This window comes from Mobula hypostoma, chromosome 4 (genome assembly GCF_963921235.1).
Source record: "Mobula hypostoma chromosome 4, sMobHyp1.1, whole genome shotgun sequence".
In the NCBI taxonomy this organism is placed as follows: Eukaryota; Metazoa; Chordata; class Chondrichthyes; order Myliobatiformes; family Myliobatidae; genus Mobula; species Mobula hypostoma.
Genome location: NC_086100.1, coordinates 151,647,261 through 151,670,531, shown reverse-complemented (window position 1 = coordinate 151,670,531; position 23,271 = coordinate 151,647,261). Strand labels below are relative to the sequence as shown.

Genomic DNA, 23,271 nt, shown 5'->3' with positions numbered 1-23,271 from the left:
CCTGACCTTCTAAGTTCCTCCAACATTTTGTGTGTGTTGCTCAAGGTAACTGTTTCTGATTACCAATTTTCAGTTTGGTGCCTTTATACACACTTGAGTGTACAAACTGAACCTCAGTTTGATATTTTATCCAAATGATGACACCCCCAACAATGGTGTATTCTTACTTCATCCAAGATTACATACTCAGGTATGAAGCGTGAGGTCCATGATCAACTGCCTCAGTGGCTAGACAGGCGCTACTAAGGCAAAATTAATAAACGCCAATTTACTTCAGCATCTGCAAACAGGCTCTGGCTTCAGTCTTCTGATAGAAAATACATTCTCATAACAATCAGTTCTTCAAGATGGAGTTAGTGGTTATGAGAATGTCTTTAACCTACGTCCTCCACTGCACATGAAATGTTGATTTTTACTAGTGTTAAAGTAACTATAGGTGCGCAAGTTCACCCAGTTAATAGAGCTGCTGGCTCATAGCTCCAATGACCCGAGTTTATTCTTGACCTCTGGTGCTGCCTGAATGGAGTATGCACGTTCTCCCTCCGGCTGCCTTCGTTTCCTCTGGATGTGCTGGTGTCCTCCCACATCTTGCAGGCCGGTAGGCAATGTTCCCTCTAATTTTTAGTAGTCAGTGTGCGCAAAAATCTTATGTTGTGCAAATTTTTTTCCTGTGACAAAAGTGTGTGCGCACTGAATGCACACATGGGACAGCTTTTTGTAGGTTTACAAAATATTTGACATATAACTGCACAGAATAACAACAAAATAACATACATACTTAAGTCACTCAGTGATTTTTTTCTCTCTCCCGTCTTTGGCATTTACCCATTCTTTGTAAACTCTATCTAGACTAATAGAACTTCCATCCAATTGATAGCTTTTGATTCTCATTAATATATCCAAATGGCATTCACCTAAACGGTTTCTCAACTTATTTTTGAGTTGGTTCATTAGGCTAAAACCTCACTCACAGTCCGCACTAGACACAAGAAAGGTTCCCCCAATGTCCATCAACTGTGGAAGGTTGCAAAACTGTTCATTTTGAAGTACAAATGCCACCATTTGAGCAAAGTTTGAAATCAGTTTGTATTTAATTTTTTCTTGCACAGAAAATTTGAAATCATTAAACTGTCTAACTATTACAGTATTTTCAGCTAGAAAATCATGATATTTTAGACATAAGGCATTAACATGTTTACCGCCAAACTTTGTCACTCCACGAAATGTTGTCTACCGGATTCTGCTTTCTTATCTTGTTAATTTTGCCTCGCGCAAAATGAAGTGAATCATTCGGTTTCAGGCCACTCTTTTGCAGAATCTCACACAGTGCAGCCAATTCATCAAATACATCACTTAAAACCTGTGAAATTACTTTGTATGTGATGTTTATCAACTTCTTGTGACAGTATTTAGCCACCGAGTCATTTGACTGATCTTTTTCAATAAAAACTTAGTAAACTATCTACAGGATTTGAAACAGATCTTTGTAATCTTTACGATATGAACACTGTCTGCCAAAGATGGCTGCCGCCGTGATGCAGCTGTACAAACCGGAACAGGAAAGGTGAGGTGACGTAAATTAGTGACGTGCATTGTGGTATTTGAAAAACCGACTAACTTGTTAACAGAAACATTTAGCTAAAATATTATTTTCAATAAGTATAATTATTAATTACTACATTATTTTAGGTTACTAACCTTTTGTGCGCACATTAATTTTCTTTGTACGCTGGTTGAAAAACATGTGCACACGCACACACGCACAGCATAGAGGGAACATAGCCGGTAGGTTAATGTCCACGATAGATTGCCCTACTGTGTCAGTGATTGGTAGAATCTGGAGGAAGGCGACGTACGTTGAGGAATAAACTGGAATTAGTGTGGTATTGATGTAAGTGATGTGTGATGGTCAATACAGATTTGGTGAGTTAAAGGGGTTGTCTCCGTGAATCAATGCATTGAAGACTGATTCCACAATTTAGCTCTGCCACTAGCATTCACCAGTGACCCTTTGTGAATTGTTTCCAATGGAAGGCCCAGATTGCAAATCCAATCTCAATAATGTTACAGGCTTGATGTAGACAAGAAGAAAAGACAAATCAACATTCCCTAGAGTATTTTAGTACGACGTTTTTTAGCCTTTAATAATTAAGATATTATACAATGCTCCATTGATACTATTTATATTTGCTCAACTTTGCTTGGCCCCATTTCTACTAAATTACACATTTTACAGAGAAGTTGAGCACCAATTTTAACTAAAGGCACAAGTAAGATGTTAGCAACACACATCAAAGTTGCCGGTGAACGCAGCAGGCCAGGCAGCATCTCTAGGAAGAGGTACAGTCGACGTTTCAGGCCGAGACCCTTCGTCAGAACGAACTGAAGGAAGAGTTAGTAAGAGGTTTGAAAGTGGGAGGGGGAGGGGGAGATCCAAAATGATAGGAGAAGGCAGGAGGGGGAGGGATGGAGCCAAGAGCTGGACAGGTGATTGGCAAAGGGGATATGAGAGGATCATGGGACAGGAGGCCCGGGGAGAAAGACACGGGAAGGGGGGAACCCAGAGGATGGGCAAGGGGTATATTCAGAGGGACAGAGGGAGAAAAAGGAGAGTGAGAGAAAGAATGTGTGTATAAAAATAAATAACGGATGGGGTACAAGGGGGAGGTGGGGCATTAGCGGAAGTTAGAGAAGTCAATGTTCATGCCATCAGGTTGGAGGCTACCCAGACGAAAGATAAGATGTTGTTCCTCCAACCTGAGTGTGGCTTCATCTTTACAGTAGAGGAGGCCGTGGATAGACATGTCAGAATGGGAATGGGATGTGGAATTAAAATGTGTGGCCACTGGGAGATCCTGCTTTCTTTGGCAAACAACACTTTATATTCCGTCTGGGTAGCCTCCAACCTGATGGCATGAACATCGACTTCTCTAACTTCCGCTAATGCCCCACCTCCCCCTCATACCCCATCCGCTATTTATTTTTATACACACATTCTTTCTCTCACTATCCTTTTTCTCCCTCTGACTATACCCCTTGCCCATCCTCTGGGTTCCCCCCACCCCCCGTGTCTTTCTCCCCGGACCTCCTGTCCCATGATCCTCTCGTATCCCTTTTGCCAATCACCTGTCCAGCTCTTGGCTCCATCCCTCTCCCTCCTGTCTTCTCCTATCATTTTGGATCTGCTCCTCCCCCTCCCACTTTCAAATCTCTTAATAACTCTTCCTTCAGTTAGTTCTGACGAACGGTCTCGGCATGAAACGTCGACTGTACCTCTTCCTATAGATGCTGCCTGGCCTGCTGCGTTCACCAGCAACTTTGATGTGTGTTTCTTGAATTTCCAGCATCTGCAGAATTCCTGTTGTTTGCGTAGTAAGATGTTAGAGTAGGTGGGTAAGATATAGGCAGACTGCTCAACTCGATCATTCCAACCATTTTAACTCCCAGCCCGGCATTTCTATATTCCAGTACCACCCACTGCCAGTGGTAATGAAACAAGGTCAGGGAAGGCAGAATTTCAGCTGGAATGACATTACTATGAAGGTACACAGATATGATCTCTGTTCTAAGATATGTCATTAAGGGAGCATGAGTTTGGGCATAATCAAGGTCAAGTGGGGACACTAGGAAACCATTTTAAGTTTATAAAATTAGCTTTCTTCTGACCTTTGCATGCTCTGGGGTTGCAAGCATACTGTTCTCCAAATTACATTAGAAACTGCTGCCACTGAAGCATAATTCCTCGAAATAAAGTAGAAGCAGATATTTTATTGAAAAGCATACCGTTATAAAGGGGGCATTGATGGCAGACCCAAATGCAAGACACAGTCACTGAGGTACTAGGAACAGGACTAGATGTGTCAAGAAAGCAAGGGAAGTGAGGAAGAAACAACGCTGGACAAGACACAGGCCCTGGACGAGGCTAAAATACAGGGCCTAGGCTAGGACTAGACTAGGAAAGCAGGACCTGGACAGGGAACTAGGAACTTGGAACCTGGACAAGGACTCCGAGCCAAAGACCGGACAGGGACCCAGAACCTGAGTCTTGACTCGGGCTCGGACCCTAGATCTAGGTTCGGACAAGACATGGCTCCAGGACGAGAAGTGGCAACAGGACTGGACGTGAGACTCCTGGACAGGACAAGGGAACCCCAGCACCGAGCTGGGCGAGGTACTCCTGGGCTGGGCGAGGCACATAGACAAGACGAGAACACGAAGCCTTGACTTGGTCGAGGGAGACAAGAACGCAGAGCCTTGGACAAGGGAGACAGGAACGCAGAGCCTTGGTCGTGAGAGAACAGGAATGAAGAGCCTTGGTCGTGAGAGAACAGGACTTGGGGCCAGGGCTCTACACAGAGTCAGGACCCCTCCTAGGGAGCAGGATGTAGGGCTGGGACTCATACACAGAACACTGAGAGACAATTCTCCACTCAAGGTACCGGCAAACAGCCGGACCTACCCAGCGGAGGCGAGGGCACAAGAAGACGGTTCCCAACACAAGGTAGGGGCAAACAGCCGGACCTACCTAGCAAAGGCGTGGACACAGAGACAGTTCCTAACTCAAGGTAGCAGCAAATGGCTAGGCCTACCTAGCAAAGGAGAGGACACAAAGAGACAGTTCCAAACAACCAAAGACAGTTCCTTATCTAGACACAGCAAGACACTGATCTTGCCCTGGTGGTTGAACCTGATGGTGTTACAGCAAGGCAAAGGTAGCAGGCGAAGCTTCAGAAGGAAGGGGAAAGGGAGGGAATAGTCCAGCAACTGAAGCTGAACCCAAGAGCAATTTATGTAGCCAGCCCAAAATGAGAATCATATGCCTCAATTAAGGCACACAACAGGACAAGGGAAAACCAGAAAACCTGGAATACGGATCGATGGACCGGACCATGAACTAGAATGCAGACTTCACGGACCAGACCATGACACATACTGTATCCCTATTTTAGGGGAGCAGAGACAGTTAAATCATAGCTTTGGCCTGTGCCAAACCAAATTGTGCATTCTGTGCCAACTGGCACATTATCACTGAGAAGTCTCTTAATTTTAATAATCTAATGACTCCTTATTTTTTTTAAGATATTGCCCTGACTGTGTACTCCTTTCAGAAAAAAAGTTAACGAAAAGAAAATCTGAAATGTTGTAATTCTGAAAGTAAACTGAACCGACAATGGTATAAAGCAGGATCACATCATTCATAGTATTGACAGCTGCACTGTTACGATACTTTTATCAGCCTGTGTAGTGTTGAAAGTTCCTGTTGTGTATTTCCATTGCTTTCAATGTTTCCACGGATCATCTCTAAGTTCACCCAGGTTGACCAATACATCAACAGTGTAGCAATACTGCTATTTGGGCCATTTATCTTGCCATCATCCCTAAAGGTAGGAGTATAATTTTTCGAAAATACTATTGCAGACCTTGGTAGAAGCACCTACTGTGTTAGCGTGACAAGTATCCAGCTGATACTTTCCACATGTTCAGATGCAAAAAGCAGCACTTGTACACTTGGACTTCTTTCTCATTCCTTGTAACGCACAGAGGCCAGGTCTAATTACTGAAACATGGACTTCGTTATATCCACAAACTGCAAAAAGTTTCAACGTTAGTTGTAGGCTGCTCTCCCAAGTAGAAGTCATGGTTGATAACAAAGGTCCGGGCACTGCTGAGAGACGGGGATGCTACCTTCAGATAGAGGGATAAGATGGCTCTCAGTTCAACAAGAGCTGTGCTTTCCTGTGTCTTCAGGAAGGCAAAATGGGATTCACAGAGAATTATACAGCCATTTCTGTGACACCAGAGACACGAGATAAGTCCACCCTGCCCCTCTCTTCCTGGTAGGCTGATGGCCCTTACACATGGTTAATGCATGAAACAATAAGCTGGTGTGGAATGCCTCCCCCTCCCCTCATGGAGCAGGCACTCTGACTGGCCACAGCCAGGGTCAACCCACATAAGGTTGCAGAGCCCAATATCATACCTGGTCGGGCGCTGACAGACTGTGCAGCCTGTAAACAAAGGTTCTAACAGACACCTTCATCATTTCTTTAGAACAGTCCACCATTTCCACAGATTTCAAGACAGCCACCATCATCCCAGTGCCCAAGATGGTGACAGAAACCTGCCGTAACATCTGCTGTCTAGTGGCACTGATCCCAACGATAATGAAGAGCTTTGTGTGGCAGTTATGGACCACATTAAATCCCACCTTCCTGCTATAATGGACCCTTTCGAGTTCACCTATCGCTCAAATCGGTCCACTGATGGTGCCATAATTTCTGCACTCCACTCTGTCCTGTGCCACCTGGAAAATGGTACCTCATACACCAAGATGCTGTTTCTCAATTTCAGCTCAGCATTTAATATGATCATCCTTCAGAAGCTGGTGGATAAACTGTCCTCATTGGGTCTCAACACTTCCTCTATAACTAGATCTTGACTCCTTGACTGAAAGACCACAGGCAGTCCATGTTGGCAGCAACATCTCTTGTTCCATCGCACTGAGCACTGGCGCACCCCCTCCCCAAATCTAACGCATTTTCGCAGGAGCACCATTGAGAGTGTCCTGACCAGTTGCTTCACTGTTGGGTAGAGGAATTGCAAGGCATCTGACAGAAAGACCCTACAAAGGATTGCGAGGATTGCTGAGAGGATCATCAGGGTCTCTCAAAGTCCAAATCAAAGTAAAATTTATTATCAGAGTACATACATGCCACAACATACAACCCTGAGATTCTTTTCCTGCAGACATACTTAGCACATCTATAGAACAGTAACTGTAAACAGGATCAAAGAACAACAAACTGTGCAAATGCAGATTATAAATAAACAGCAAATATGAAATGATATGAAGTGAAGGAGCATGAAATAACAAGATAAAGAGTCCTTAAAATGAGACCATCAGTTATGGGAACACCAGAAATAGAATGAGTGTAGTTATTCTCCTAAGGAAGTAGAGGATCTGTCGTGCTTTCTTTGCTATTATATTTATATGTTGGTTCCAGGACAGGTCCTCTGACATAGTGACACCCAGGAATTTAAAGTTACTGACCATATCCACCTCTGTTCCTCTGATGATTACTGGCTCATAGTCCTTTGGTTTCCCTCTCCTGAAGTCTCTCTTCCACCCACCCAACATATTTATCAGGAGCACTGTGTACGCAGGGCCCTTAGCATTGCCAATGATCCCTCTCATCTGTCCAACAATCCCTTTGACCACCCCCCCTCCCCACACCATCTGGCAGGAGGTACCATAGCTTTAGGACAAGGACTATTAAAATAGAAAACACCTTCTTCTCCTAGGCCTTAAGACTACTGAACTCTTGGCCACCACCCAGTAGAGTATGCTGTTTACTTTTTGAGTTGTGTCATAAATGCAACCTATTATTTGTTAGGTTTATTTGGGGTAATATTACCTTATGTATTGTGTGTGAGTTATATGTACTGTGTTGTGCACTTTGGTCTGGAGGAACATTGTTTCATTTGGCGATATATATGTATGCAGTTGAATGACAATAAACTTGAACTTGATGTAAAAGATCGCATTTTAGAACGTAGGAATAGGCCCTTTGGCTATTAGTGTTGTGCCAAATTAAATAAGCTAATGATGTCTAATTATACTAGTCCCTTCTGCCTTCATATGATCCATATCCCTCCATATTCGTACCTATCTAAGAGTACCTTAAATGAATGTGGGCATGCTATGTTTGCACCAATACATATGATGACACTTGCAGGCTGCTCCCAGCACATTCTTGGGTGTGCTGGTTGTTAACACAAACAATGCATTTCCCTGTGTGTCTGGACATACATTTGATAACTAAATCTGAGATCTGATCTGAAATGTGAAATCTCTTAAATGCTTCAATCACGTCTGCCTCCACCACTACCCCTGGTAATGCATTCCAAGCACCCACCATCCTTTGTAAAAAAAAACTTGCCCTGCATATCTTTTTTGATCTTTCCCCCACTCACCTTAAATGCACACTCTCTAGTATTAGACATTTGACTCCAGAGAAAAATATACAAAAATTCTGTTCTCTCTATACCTCTTATCATTTTATAAAAATCTCTCAGGTCTCCCCTCAGCCTCTGTGAAAAACAATCCTATTTTGTCCAACCCCTCCAGGCAACATGCTGGTAAAATTCCTCTGCACCCTCTCCAAAGCCTCCACATTCTTCTTATAATGGGATGACCAGAATTGAATTGATATACTCTAATGCAGCCTGAACAGAATTATAGAAGGCTGCAACATAGCTTCCTGACTCACAAACTCAATACCTCAACTAATGCAGTCTTTACGACCTTATCAACTTGTGTGTCCACTTTCAGGGGGTTATAAACTTGGGCCCCTAAATCCCTCTGTATGTCAATGCTGTAAATATCCTGCACAGTAACAGTTACTTTCCGGTTACATTTTTATCTCCCAACCTACAACATCTCACACTTCCCATTTCTTTGCCCATATCTGCAGCTAATCCATATTCCACTGTATCCTTTGACCATCTTCTCCACTATCCACAACTCCACCAATTTTTGTGTCATCTACAATGAATTCTCCTGCTGTAAAAAAGTGTTATTACTAGTACCTTGATCATCATTTCTCCCTCAATTAAAGTTCCTAAAAGAAATTATCCAAACACTATTGCACTACTGTTAATGGGAGCTTACATTATGTAAGTTGACTGCTGTGTTTCCTGCAATACAACAGGGACTGCTTCTCAAACATAATTTCAAGGGCTGTAAAGTGATCTGGAATACCTTGATAGGATTGTGAAAATGCAAGATATTTTCCATGGATTTGCCTCTTCAATTTCTTCTACCCAGAGTCCATGTCTAAATACTGAAGTAGGGACTCAGTCCTGCTTTGCCCAGAGGCAATGACTGATTATTATATCCTGTACCTTTGCCTCATTCTCCATTGATCTTTTGCCCCATTTGATTCTTTATTTTAAAGATCACTAAGGGGATGATGCTCCAAATATGTTGCCTTAACACTGCCTACTGAGAGCATATAGCAGGAAATCGCATCCATCCAAAAAAACAGCCACCCTTAATTTCCTTCTCTGAAAGAAAACATCAGATGGTGTTGTTAATAACTCTCTGATCCTCTGTCTGCTTCTCAACATTCATCAGTCCAGCTCCTTTTAAACTTTATGGTTGACTCTGACTCAACGCCCTTCTGTGGGAGTTTGATCCCCACTTCCTCTCTCCTGTGGAGGAAAAACATTCCATTTTCTGCCTTGCTTGAGGCTTGTAGTAAATAAGGAGTCCATTTAAAAGAAAACCTACATACCCTTCTATAGTTTATTTAACCAATGAGGCAAGGTAAATATAATTTCAAAATTTGTGCATGCTGAAGCTTAATAACTCAGATTCTTACATCTTCTTTCTTTCATTTTAAACAGTTTATTGAACCAAATAGAAATGAACAAAGTGCCGGGTGAGAGTGCAGGCTGATAGCAGTCACACCAAGGATAATTCGTCAGGTTTTATACAGGAGTTTAGAGACCTTGACCTTCAGTTGTTCCTGTACAGTATATTTAAATATCCATCGTAAAGTACTCAACAAGATTAAGGAAATAGACTCAAAGTTTTTCCAGGAATTAACTCCCTGTGTATCTTCTCTTTCCTGTAGTGAACAAGCAGAGTTCCCACATGCCTCCTCAACTTTCTCTCTTCACTTAGGCAATTGCCTGGGCTTCAGTTGGATGAGAATTCTACAGGGGTTTAATGTACTCTGGACATACCCTCTGTCAAAGAGCTGGGAAATGCATTGGCATTAGTGTTGTAAATGATCTGTGTTTGGGTGACAGGAGTATCAGAAATGCTAACATTTCATGTTTTCAAATCACAAACCAAACAGGAAGTGTTACAAACACTCAGGGCCAAGAGTATCATTGGGTGCATTTATAGCGAACTGTTCGGTCATACGTGAGTGCACACTTGGAATTGTCACTATGTTATTGAACCCCAGAGCATATTCCCAACTTACAAGGTTTCAGAACTCATAAACTGACCCATGTTTCCTCTATAGCTGCACACAACACCCACCCCACCCCCCACCCCGTTTGACAATATCATTTAGACCATAAGACCATAAGACAAAGGAGCAGAAGTCGGCCATTCGGCCCACCAAGTCTGCTTCGCCATTTTATCATGAGCAGACCCATTCTCCCATTTAGTCCCACTCCCCCACCTTCTCACCATAACCTTTGATGCCCTGGCTACTCAGATACCTATCAATCTCTGCCTTAAATACACCCAATGACTTGGCCTCCACTGCTGCCCTTGGCAACAAATTCCATAGATTCACCACCCTCTGACTAAAAAAATTTCTTCGCATTTCTGTTTTGAATGGACACCCTTCAATCCTTAAGTCATGCCCTCTCATACTAGACTCCCCCATTATGGGAAACAACTTTGCCACATCCACTCTGTCCATGCCTTTCAACACTTGAAATGTTTCTATGAGGTCTCCCCTCATTCTTCTAAACTCCAAGGAATACAGTCCAAGAGCGGACAAACGTTCCTCATATGTTAACCCTCTCATTCCCAGAATCATTCTAGTGAATCTTCTCTGTACCCTCTCCAACATCAGCACATCCTTTCTTAAATAAGGAGACCAAACCTGCCCACAGTACTCCAAGTGAGGTCTCACCAGCGCCTTATAGAGCCTCAACATCACATCCCTGCTCCTATACCCTATTCCTCTAGAAATGAATGCCAACAGTGCATTCGCCTTCTTCACTACTCACTCAACCTGGAGGTTAACCTTAAACGTATCCTGTATGAGGACTCCCAAGTCCCGTTGCATCTCAGAACTTTGAATTCTCTCCCCGTTTAAATAATAGTCTGCCCGTTTATTTCTTCTGCCAAAGTGCATAACCATACACTTTCCAACATTGTATTTCATTTACCACTTCTCTGCCCATTTTCCAATCTATCCAAGTCTATCTGCAGACTCTCCATTTCCTCAGCACTACCGGCCCCTCCACCTATCTTCGTATCATCAGCAAACTTAGCCACAAAGCCATCTATTCCATAATCCAAATCGTTGGTGTACAATGTAAAAAGAAGCGGCCCCAACATGGACCCCTGTGGAACACCACTGGTAACCGGCAGCCAACCAGAATAGGATCCCTTTATTCCTACTCTCTGTTTCCTGCCAATCAGCCAACGCTCTATCCACGTATGTAACTTTCCCATAATTCCATGGGCTTTTATCTTGTTAAGTAGCCTCATGTGTGGCACCTTGTCAGAGGGCTTCTGAAAATCCAAATATACAACATCCTCTGCATCTCCCTTGTCTAGCCTACTGGTAATTTCCTCAAAAAATTGTAATAGGTTTGTCAGGCAGGATTTTCCTTTAAGGAATCCATGCTAAGTTCTGCTTATCTTGTCATATGCCTCCAGGTACTCTGTAACCTCATCCTTGACAATCGACTCCAACAACTTCCCAACCACCGTTGTCAAGCTAACAGGTCTATAATTTCCTTTTTGCTTCCTTTCCCCCTTCTTAAATAGCGGAGTGACATTTGCAATCTTCTAGTCCTCCGGAACCATGCCAGAATCTATCGACTTTTGAAAGATCGTTGCTAATGCCTCCACAATCTCCACAACTACTTCCTTCAGAACACGCGGGTGCATTCCATCTGGTCCAGGAGATTTATCTACCTTTAGACTATTCAGCTTGCTGAGTACTTTCTCTGTTGTAATTGTGACTGCGCACACTTCTCTTCCCTGCCACCCTTGAGTGTCTGGTATACTGCTGATGTCATCCTCAGTGAAGACTGATGCAAAATACTCTTTCAGTTCCTCTGCCATCTCCTTATCTCCCATTACAATTTCTCCTGCATCATTTTCTATCGGTCCTATATCTACTCTCACCTGTCTTTTACTCTTTATATACTTGAAAAAGTGTTTAGTATCCTCTTTGATATTATTTGCTAGCTTCCTTTCATAGTTAATCTTTTCCCTCTTAATGACCTTCTTAGTTTCCTTTTGTAAGGTTTTAAAAACTTCCCAATCCTCTGTCTTCCCACTAATTTTTGCTTCCTTGTATGCCCTCTCCTTTCCTTTAACTTTGGCTTTGACTTCTCTTTCTTTCTTTCTTTTTAAATCTTTTTATTGAGTAAGTATACAAAAAAGGTAAGCCATATAAACATTAATACAATGTTAAAGTATGATAAAATTCCAAAAGATAACAATACCAAAAAGAAAATACTACAATGTAATTTAAGCATAAGAAACCAAGATAACATAATAGTATACTAGATTTTATATATATCAATGGAAAAAAAGAAAAAAAAAACCCCAAAAAAAAACCCACCGTGCAACTAACTAAAAGCAAAGCAAAGCAATGGGCTAACTTGAAACCAAACAGAGTTAAACTTAAAATCACGTCCTCAATCCCGACCTCCATTAAAACAGTGAAAAAAAAACAAGAAGGGTAAATATTACATTAAATGAAAATATCGAATAAAAGGTCCCCAAATCTGTTCAAATTTAAATGAAGAATCATAAAGGTTACTTCTAATTTTCTCCAGATTCAAACATAAAATCGTCTGAGAAAACCAAAAAAAGGTAGTTGGAGCATTAAGCTCTTTCCAATGTTGTAAAATACATCTTTTCGCCATTAAAGTAAGAAATGCAATCATTCTACGGGCTGAAGGGGAAAGATTACTAGAAATTTTAGGTAGTCCAAAGATAGCAGTAATAGGGTGAGGAGAGATATCTATATTTAATACCTTAGAAATAATATTGAAAATATCTCTCCAAAAAGTTTCCAAAGTAGGGCAAGACCAAAACATATGAGTTAAAGAGGCTATCTGCCCCGAACATCTATCACAGAAAGGATTAATATGCGAGTAAAAACGCGCTAACTTATCTTTGGACATATGTGCTCTATGCACCACTTTAAATTGAATTAGGGAATGTTTAGCACAAATAGAGGAAGTATTAACTAATTGTAAAATCTGCCCCCAATCATCCACAGAAATGGTAAGCCCCAATTCCTGTTCCCAATCTACCCTAATCTTATCAAATGGAGCTTTCCTGAGTTTCATAATAATATTATAAATCATAGCCGATGCACCTTTCTGACATGGATTAAGGTTAATTATCGAATCTAAAATATATATAGGAGGAAGCATTGGAAAGGAAGGATAGTACTTAGAAAATTTCTAACTTGTAAATATCTAAAAAAATGTATTCTTGATAGGTTATATTTATTAGATAATTGTTCAAAAGACATAAGGGAACCATCTAAAAATAAATCCAAAAACCGTAAAATACCCTTAGTCTTCCAAGTTTGAAAAGCGCGATCCGTAAAAGAGGGAGGACTTCTCTTGTCAGCCACGGTTGCATCCTTTTTCCATTCGAAAATTTCTTCTTTTTTGGAATATACCTGTCTTGCACCTTCCTTACTTCTCGCATAAACTCCAGCCACTGCTGCTGTGCCGTCTTTCCCGCCAGTGTCCCTTTCGAGTCAACTTTGGCCAGTTCCTCTCTCATGCCACTGTAATTTCCTTTACTCCACTGAAATAGCGACACATCAGATTTCGGCTTCTCTTTTTCAAATTTCACAGTGAACTCAGTCATGTTATGATCACTGCTTACTAAGGGTTCCTTCACCTCAATCTCTCTAATCACCTCCGGTTCATTACACAATACCCAATCCAGTACAGCCGATCCCCTAGTGAGCTCAACAACAAGCTGTTCTAAAAAGCCATCTCGCAGACATTCTACAAATTCTCTCTCTTGAGATCCAGTGCCGACCTGATTTTCCCAATCCACTTGCATGTTAAAATCCCCCACAATTATCATAATACTGCCCTTCTGACAAGCCTTTTCTATTTCCTGTTGTAAATTGTAGTCCACATCACTGCAGCTGTTTGGAGGCCTGTAAATAACTGCCATCAGGATCCTTTTACCCCTGCATTTTCTTAGCTCAACCCATAAAGATTCTGCACCTTCCGGTCCTATATCACCTCTTTCAAATGATTTAATGTCATTTCTTACTAATAAAGCCACGCCTCCCCCTCTGCCTACCTTCCTATCCTTCCGATACACCGTGTATCCTTGGACGTTCAGCTCCCAGAGACATGCATCCTTTAGCCACGTCTCAGTGATGGCCACAATATCATACCTGCCAATCTGTAGCTGTACAACAAGATCATCCACCTTATTCCTTATGCTGCGTGCATTTAAGTATAACACCTTAAGACCTGTATTTGGTACTTTTCGCTTTGATTTTACTGCAACTCATCCCAATGGCTACAAATTTCACATATTGCCTTGCCAACTCTCATCACGTAATATCAGATATCAAATCAAACCATGATTATTTGTTTAATATCTATCTGTAATATTTAAAGAAAAAGTTACAGCAGCATCTGAAAATTTCATTCAAAATAATGAACTTTTAAGTAGCATTTACCTCTGTAAGGTTGGTTGACTAATTGTTGCTGTGGGAATATGCACTCTCTGGTTGAGCATCCTTTTGAAAATAATGGCCACACAGTCATGAAAGAAGCAGTTAGACTGAGTGGAAGAGACTGTTTGATTTAGTACTCATTAATATCTGTCCAAAAAAAATCTGAAGAAAACCCCATGAATCTTTCAAAATAGAATCCCTGTTCCAACTGAACAATGGTATCCTTTCTTATATTTGACACTTCATTTGTCATTTAAGTTCGTGTTATGTTTAGCAGTGATTTTCCAAACAATTTCATGTTTTGATAATTTCACCTCACGTTCCATGAATACCTCAACAAGTTAACTGATTTTTGTATTGACCTGATTATCATTTGTAGTGAAGCAGGATGTTTGGGGCCAGGCCTATACTTTCAGTGCTAAACAAAGATCAAGGTCATAAGCTAGGCCACCTCACTCCTGTTAGCAATTATCACACATTTTTCATCCTCCTCCAGCCTTCTCTCTGATCTTATGTTATCTCCTGCTGGTACAAAGTCAGTAGTGAGTTCACATTCATGTTTAATTGGGCAGAATCATGTTGTCTTTTGCCGGTAGTTCTGATCAGAATTGCTGGCCCTCAGCCATTGAAACTGAAGTAAGTCTTGGACTTGGGTGTACAGTCAGTGAAACGTAGAAGTCTGAAATTTACTAATGGACTTGGAAAAGCCCATACTTCTTAGGATTCCCCAGTATTCCACCAGGGAATTGCCTCTTGGAGCCCACAACCTGTCTGAACAGCCGCCTGATCATTTTAGTAGAGCAAGGTTAAAGGAGGAAAGTAATTATTTAAATGTTGTTTATGAGTTTGTGTTAGCTTTAATTTATTTAAAAGAATTGTCATTTTAAATTTTGTTTTAATTATTTACTTCAGTTTTAAGAGTTTTTATATTTCAGCCTCATGCCCAAGCTTTTCACAAGGAGAACAGGCAAACTCCACACAGACAGCATCTGAGGTCAGGATCAAAGCCAAGTCTGTGGTGCTGTAAGGCAGCAGCTATACCACCTACATCTCCAAGTCACACCACCACCACCCCCCCCAGTACTTTCTTACTTTATTATCTTAATTCTAATTCTGTTACTGCTTTTTCTCTTTACATCAATGGCTAAAGAGTTTGCTTCTATACCTACCCTGTCCCATCCTTTCATAGTTTTAATTCCATCTATGGTTATCACACTGTAATTTGCTTACACTACTAAGAGTCCACATGGAAAAATTTTCTAAGACTGGAAAAAGGCATTACAAATTGAAAATTGCTTAATCACAAAGTAAAGTTCTGTGATTAAGCATTTTTCACAAAGTAGAGCATTTCTAGGCATTTTAAACTGATTTCTGCCATCACATACTCATATTCAGGCAAGGTTTTCATGTTTGCTTGCATTGCCTTTTGGGCATCTAGTTTCCCTGAATAACATAATTGGGAGCATAATCCCAAAATTCAATATCAATAATATTTTCAACTAATTTGGCCTGATAAAGTGGCAGCTACTATTTACCCCCAAGAAAAACCCTCTTTTACTAGGGCTGAAGGCTCAAAAATATTATTTAGACAGCCAATTTTATTCATCCTGCAATCATGCTACTCTGCAAGCTGAGAACATTTTCCACTCACTACTTATCCTGAAAACTGAACCCTCCTGGCTGCTTTAAAACTTCTACTTGAGCCAAAACTGACATACAAAACCTATTTGTCTAGACCGAATGCTCCTTTACAAGGATGACATGTGAATACAGTACAACAAACACTCTTTAGGTACCGATGAGGGCCGTGCCTCAGGTATACAAAGACTCAGACAGACTCAACAGACAGAGAGACGTACTCTTGCCTATACCTTTCTAAGGAGCAGCATCTATGCAACCTACACTCCCACAAGGTAGCCCTCAGTCATATCTGTAACTTCACAAAACTCCAGGTACAAGGTCTCACATGACACTGGATTGTTTTCTCAGTGGAAGCAAGGTCACCCTCCTTCCAACTTCATCCCTCATTCCAGCCTATCATTGATCCTGAGAATGTAGATGCACTGAGGATATTTCTTCCTGTGGAAGAAATTAGAGGCGGGGGGCGTTCCCAGCCTTTTTTATACCATAGACCCCTACTATTGAATGAGGACCCCAGGTTGGGAATGCCCTAACTAGAACGAGAACATTAAAAATAAGGGTTCATCTGGTTAAGAGATGGGGTGAGTATTTACTCCTATTCCGTGTAAGTTTTTCATTGCACCTGTACATAGATGTACCTATGCACATGACAATAAACTTGACGTTGACTTTGAGACTGTCCTCCCGAAATGATGGTGGAAACAGAGACTCTGATTATTATTAAGATACAAATAAATACATACTTCATTAGCAAGATGGTGAAAGATCAATGTGGATAGATGTGAATGTAAAGTTAGCCATGAATAGAATAATAGAGAGTTAACAGCATGGAATCGGACACTTTGGCCCATCACTTTCACTAAACTATCTATCAGCTATCCATTTATGGTAATCCCACATCAATCTCATTTTTATTCTCCCATTATTCTCTTCAACCCCAGTTACATTCTACCACTCACCTACACTTACTGCCCATTACACTGCCAGCTCTTAGGGCGGCAATGAAGGTCCTCCATCCCTATCTGTCCTTCCCCACACACAGATATAGAAAGATTCTTCATTGCTATTTCCGTAACAGTTTTGTTTGACCAGTCAGGGTTTTTAACCTTGAGCTGAACCCGCGAACCAGGAGGTTTGATGGACTTCCTCTGTGTGCTCTTGTTTCCTCCACATTCCAAAGTCATATGGTTAGGGTTAGGGATCTATATTTCAATGTACATGTGACAAATAAAGCTAATCTCTTCTTTAAATCTTTATGTGAGAGGAACATGGTGCACTGAAAGGAAACCCATGTCACCATAGGGAGAATGTACAAATTCTATACAGACTGCACCCAGGGTCTGAATTGAATCCAGGCCTCTAGTACTGTAAGGTGAACCACTGTATCATCCCTGTTTGCTGGTCAACCCTGCATAAGAAACATCATTGTCCTTCTTACGACAGCATTAAAGAGAGATTCAATGATGTTTTAGCACTAGAAAAGCAAAACATTTGAAATATTAGAGGCTGGCCTTGTGGGCTTTCCGTTTGTGATATGTCAAGAAAGCGCCTGAGTGTATCTGCATTGTAGTTAAAATTAAAGATTCTTGAAGATTAACTTTATTTGTCACATGTGCATAAAAACATCAAAACATACAGTGAAACGCATTATTTGCATCACCAACCATCACAGACCAAGTATGTGCGGGGGGCAGTCAGCAAGTATTGCCAGGCTTCCGGTGCCAATATAGCATGCCCACAATTTACCACAATACACAATAACCCATACATTTTGGAATGTGGGAGGAATCTTACACAGTCATGGCAAGGTAATATGAATCCTTACAAACAGTGGTGGGAATAGATCACCGATTTTCTGATCGCTAGCACTGTAAATTGTAAATCAACATCCATTATGTAGTATAGAGCTCATTTCTGCATTGAATGCTAGATATTATTATAGGCTTATAATTTACTTCTTGCTTTTGAGTTTTCTATTACTTTTAATGCTCCCACTTCTTAATTTCACAGCCTAAAGTCACATCCATTAAAAAATTGTTATGTTTACTTTTAAAAACAATAAAATAACATCTTACTTATTGATATTGAAGTCCACCTGTCACACTGCATTTTTTCTGTGTTTTAAAGGCATGGCTACATTTCCCATTGTGTTATATCATCAGCAAATTTCAGCACCATTCAAAATCCAATTTCCACCCACTATCCTCTCCCACACTTTTTAATCCTCATGAGCATCCTTCTATATGATATCTTGTCAAGACATTTCCCATCTTTGCATGTCCATTAATTGACCAGCAATTTTCAGGAGATGTGGAGAGTGTTATAGCCAGCTTCTATTGTGCCAAACAGCTGACTGGAAGCTTAAGAGAGCACTTGAATTTCTTCTGTCCTGCTGCAGCAAATTCAAATTTAATGTGGCCATTCTAACTGAGTCCTTGGTCCATGTCAATGCCAGAATGCCATGGGGGTGAGGTGGGCGTTCTTGGAATGGTTATGCATTGCCCATTCTAAATGGCAGTCTTCGTTTTGTGGCATATTCCCTCCATCAATGTGCTTGCCAATTAAAACCCAAAGCATTGATTCTGTCTGTAGGTGTTGCTGTACCTGGTCAAAAATGTCTGCTTTGTTGGAGAAGCAGTGAATGGAATTACATACTCACCAACAATTGCTCTGACATCTGAACTAATGAGAGAAGAGGAGTTATCTATAGAACTGTTAAAAATAACTTGATAGTGAATGCAATCAATGGATTTGAAAAAAAATATGACAGACATCTCTTGCTTGAAGAAACATATTTTACCAGTTACTTTTTTTTTCTGCAACTTGCTTGGAACTTATGGGCAAAACTAGCCTCCTTTATTAACTCTAACATCAAGAATTTGAGTCTCACTAGATTGACTTAACAACAGCTGCTGCTAATTGCAAATAAGTTGAACCATGTCAGCCAGAATACACTATATCACTCAGAATCCATATTAATGGTGTCTGCTTGAAGCTCATAGCCTTAAACAATGCATATGAATTTTAACCTTGACTGTCTACTTCTCAGGCTTGCCGACCAATGAATTCAACTGCCAGAGAGCTAATGTTCCCATTTCATATAATCCCAAAGCTCTCCACTGGCAGCAAAGCCAGAAATTCCAAACATGACACTTTGTAACAAGTTATAAAACATTAGATAGAAACCAGGGGAATAATTCTTCATTCAAAGGAGAAAAATATTTCAAATTGATTACTGGGTTTTCTAGAAAGGGGCTGATTTTTTAAACAACTACATTTGTCCGTGGTAAAGTATCTGTTGTTGATCCGAGATGTCAGAAGCTTCCTGGAAAAGCTATCACTTCTCACATTTCAGCTCTTTGGCTCTGCATTGCAGTTTGCAGACAGAGTTCTGCGAATGAGAGAACAGAAGGAGGCCTCTAAAGAATTTGTAAATGCTTTGTTATTGTTATCTTTACACTATTATTCCCTATACCTGCTGACTTACTTTGTTTCTGATTAATTTTGTATTTAAAAATTGAATTTATTGTGGAACATTCTGTCGATGCCATGCTTGCTTGATTGATGCGTCATAGGGAGTAGTTGGCACCTCATGTCTAATGCTTAACTAAAGGAGCGTTGTTGATCCTGTAAGTACCCTGCAGACATGAAGGGGAAGTATATATTTCGATTTGTAATATAAGACTCCCATATTAAACAACCAAACATGGAGGGTATCTGAACATTGCTAATCGTGTGTGTGTGTGTGTGTGTGTGTGTGTGTGTGTGTGTGCGCGCGCGCGTGCGTGCGTGCGTGCGCGTGCGTGCGTGTGTGTGCGCGCGCGTGCGTGCGTGCGTGTGTGTGTGTGTGTACGTACGCGCGCGCACATGACAGGGTTTCAGGACTAGTTTCACTTTAACAATATGACTGTTCACATTGATTTTCATTAGTTTTAAATTGCTGACTTTTTAATGTTCTTGACCAAAACAATTCCCTCTTTTTACTGATGAATCCTCAGTGAGACATACTGATTTTAAAAGGGGAAATTAGAACACTTAACTCATTGTAAAATTGCAAATCTAAAGCAAAATAAAGGGGAAACTATCAAAAGTATTTTTTCCACATTAGTAGATTGACAAAATAAGACAGTGCCTTTAATTAAGTTGTTTCTGCCTCAAAGGCCAAAATACCTGGCCTAAGGGCCATAAGTACTCTGACCTCTTCTAGTAGAAGTTTCCGCTTATCGTGGTGATGCAGTGGTTAATACTGCTTCTTCACAGGCGCAGGCAGCCAAGTTTGACGTTGTGTGGAGTTTGCATTTTCTAAGACAGGGTGGTTTTGGTCCTGGATGCCCAGAGATGGTGCTGGCAGGTTACTTTTCCATTGTGAATTATCCCTGGTGAACATAAATGGCAAAAGAAACAAAGGGAGATCAATGGGATGTAAATGAAGTGTGTTACTAGTCTATGGAGAAATAAGTAGAACAGAGAATGGGACAAATGGGATTGTTCTGTTGGGAGCTGCACTGAATGGGAGCCAATACTTCGCACACTAAGTATCTGAGGAAGGTGTAAGGTTCTGTTTGTTCAATTTCTCCATCATTCCAATTCTCATCAGACATCTTGTTCTTGAGTTGCATTAAATGCATGGCATACCCAAGAATATTTGTGATTGTTAGTGCATGGTGTTATCATCCTGTAAACTGACTTTTAGTAACTGGCATGTATTTGCAGCTTTGAGAAGTCACTTTGGCCAACCTATCATTAATGGAAACTGGGCCATAGATCGGCCAGGCTCTTACGAGGCCGCAGGAACTTTATTCAAGTACAAGAGGCCAAATGAGATAAGTACCACAGCAGGGGAATCCTTCATTGCTGACGGACCAACCAGTGAAATTCTGAATGTCTACGTAAGTCTAAACTGTAGTTTGGAGTGGGCAACATCTTTGAAATGCTCATAAAGCTTCACAATGCTTCTGTTCATAAGCCGAAGACTGTAATCCCCTGAGGTTTGAATAGGAATATTCCAGCAAAAGAAATGTGCAAAATTCTGAAAATCAACAAAGAATAACTGTAGGGAATAGGTGTAGAACCCAGAAAAATAGAAATGAATAAGAAACATAAAGTGTCAATAAAGTGTGAGTGATAGAAAAAAATATTGGTACAACATTAAAAATAAATTGATTGTCAGTGTGTCACTGTGATGCTTATGATTGGAAGGAATGTTAATATAGTTTTGTTGATTGAATAAACTGGTTTTATAACATTTGAGAGAATGTTGAATTTATTGCCTGCATTTTGTGGCCAGAGGGTACTTGGCATTCATCAAATCTACTGCTACCCACAAACTTTCATGAGCTTTTAAGCAAAAAAATGGGATGTCAATTGGGATATCCTTAACTTAACACCCAATATAGGGGAACTATTGAGCGTGTAAGTAGGCAAACAACAAGAATCATCTTGAAATTTGTCCTTGAATCAGTAGTGCAAATTGTGCAATGCCATCCGATCTACAAGACTGAGTCTTGCTTTAAAAATTCAGCTCCATTAAATAATAGGAAACTTTTATATCAGTGATTTAGAAATGCAGATATGAGGATGAATTTCTCTCTTAACAATCATATCCTCACTGGTACATGTAGATGTGCACCAGAAAGAATAAGATAAGAATATTAAATTTACTGTAAAGTGGAAATTACCACAGAAATTACTAAGAACATTGCAGCACTTTCAGTAATTAGAGAGAAAGTTCTTGGCCTTGTTGCTTTTATGAATGTCATCTGTTCTTAGAGAGGATATTAACATAATTCCATTTTCACAGAGAATGCTAATTAATGCAAATGACTATCACCACATCGTATGCATAATCCTAAAAATCTTGTTTGGTTCAAATGACATTTGATCTCAGTTTTTATGCTGCAACCCCTTTCTCATTCATCAAACCTTTGTTTTATTTTTTTAAATAAACAATTGCATTTTATTTATATCTTTCAGGTGATATATCAACAAGCAAACCCCAAGGTGCATTTTGAGTATGTTTTGCCAACTGACAATGTAGTCAGCAGCCATTCACTGTCACATACATCAGGGCACCATTTAGGTAAAATTCTTTTTCGTCTTCCTATCAAGACCATGTCACTTTCAGTATATTTTATGATAATGCAATTTGCACGAGAGTATATGAATAGGTTCGCTAAAATCAAAAGGAAATGGCAAAAGAAATTAAGTTACGTTCATAATCACCGTCAATAATCACTGTAGAAATTTAGAAGGATGTTGTCAGGATTGGATAAGTTTAGCTGAGAAAAAAGATTGGCTAGGTGGGGGTTGTTTCCAAAAGAGCAGTGGAGGCTTTTGGGGAAATATTTCACTAATCAGAAAGGTCCATAACTGGTTTGTAGATGCAAAGCAATTACAAACAAAAAGGAGTCATACAGTCCTACCAAGCATCCCCATCCTGGAGGCATGGAAAATGTGTTCTCCAATACCTTCCACCCTTGCCCCACTGACCAATTACCCAAACACTTTATCCAAAGTGGTCATGATCAACTTCACATTCCCCCACTCCAGCAGCCCAATCCACAACACAGACTGCAATCATTCTTTCTCCACCTGCTACCACCACCTTACTACTGCACTGGTTGCAGTCATTTGCCCACATCCCCAGCCTCAACAACCTATTGAGACCTGTAGCCATTCCTACCGTCCAATCCTACCCTCACCCCCTCAAATCCAGCCAACCTAGCCTCAGTCCAAACTCTCGGCTGGCTTTAAGCTATGGTTGCAGTGGAGCTGAAGTTTACAGTGTGCATCACTCTCTATTGATCCTTGCACTCTATTGCCAACACCAGCCGGGCATAACTACTAGTGTACACTGGAACATCAACCCATACATCCACAAAGCTTTCATTTCATGATTTGGTTTTAAATTTAGATTATTTTTATATTGTGACTTTCTGCAATTTCCAAACAACAATCAAATTCTAATCTGACCTCTTCCACTACCATGGACTTGTCTCGGACTGGGTTTTCTTTTGTACTAAGGCCTATGCGCATTTTTACCTCTCTTTATCATTTCACTGCCTTGTACAATTTATATTTTATTTTTATTTAAAAATACAGCACTATAGCAGACTGTTCTGGTCCAATGAGCCCACACCACCCAATTAGATGCATATTTTGTGTGTTGTCTGTACCTATGTGTCTGTGAAGC

At 40.6% G+C, this 23,271-nt stretch overlaps 1 protein-coding gene across 5 annotated transcripts in view; it reads left to right on the top strand.

Annotated features, from left to right (window-relative positions):
• adamtsl7 (ADAMTS-like 7) overlaps window positions 1-23,271 on the top strand; it is a 554,745-nt gene that overhangs the window by 473,007 nt on the left and 58,467 nt on the right. For all 5 annotated transcript variants that reach the window (XM_063046729.1, XM_063046728.1, XM_063046726.1 and 2 more), the window contains 2 exons: window positions 20,793-20,968; window positions 22,053-22,158. In XM_063046729.1, coding sequence (XP_062902799.1) covers window positions 20,793-20,968; window positions 22,053-22,158 — 282 coding nt within the window. The remainder of the gene's footprint in view (window positions 1-20,792; window positions 20,969-22,052; window positions 22,159-23,271) is intronic.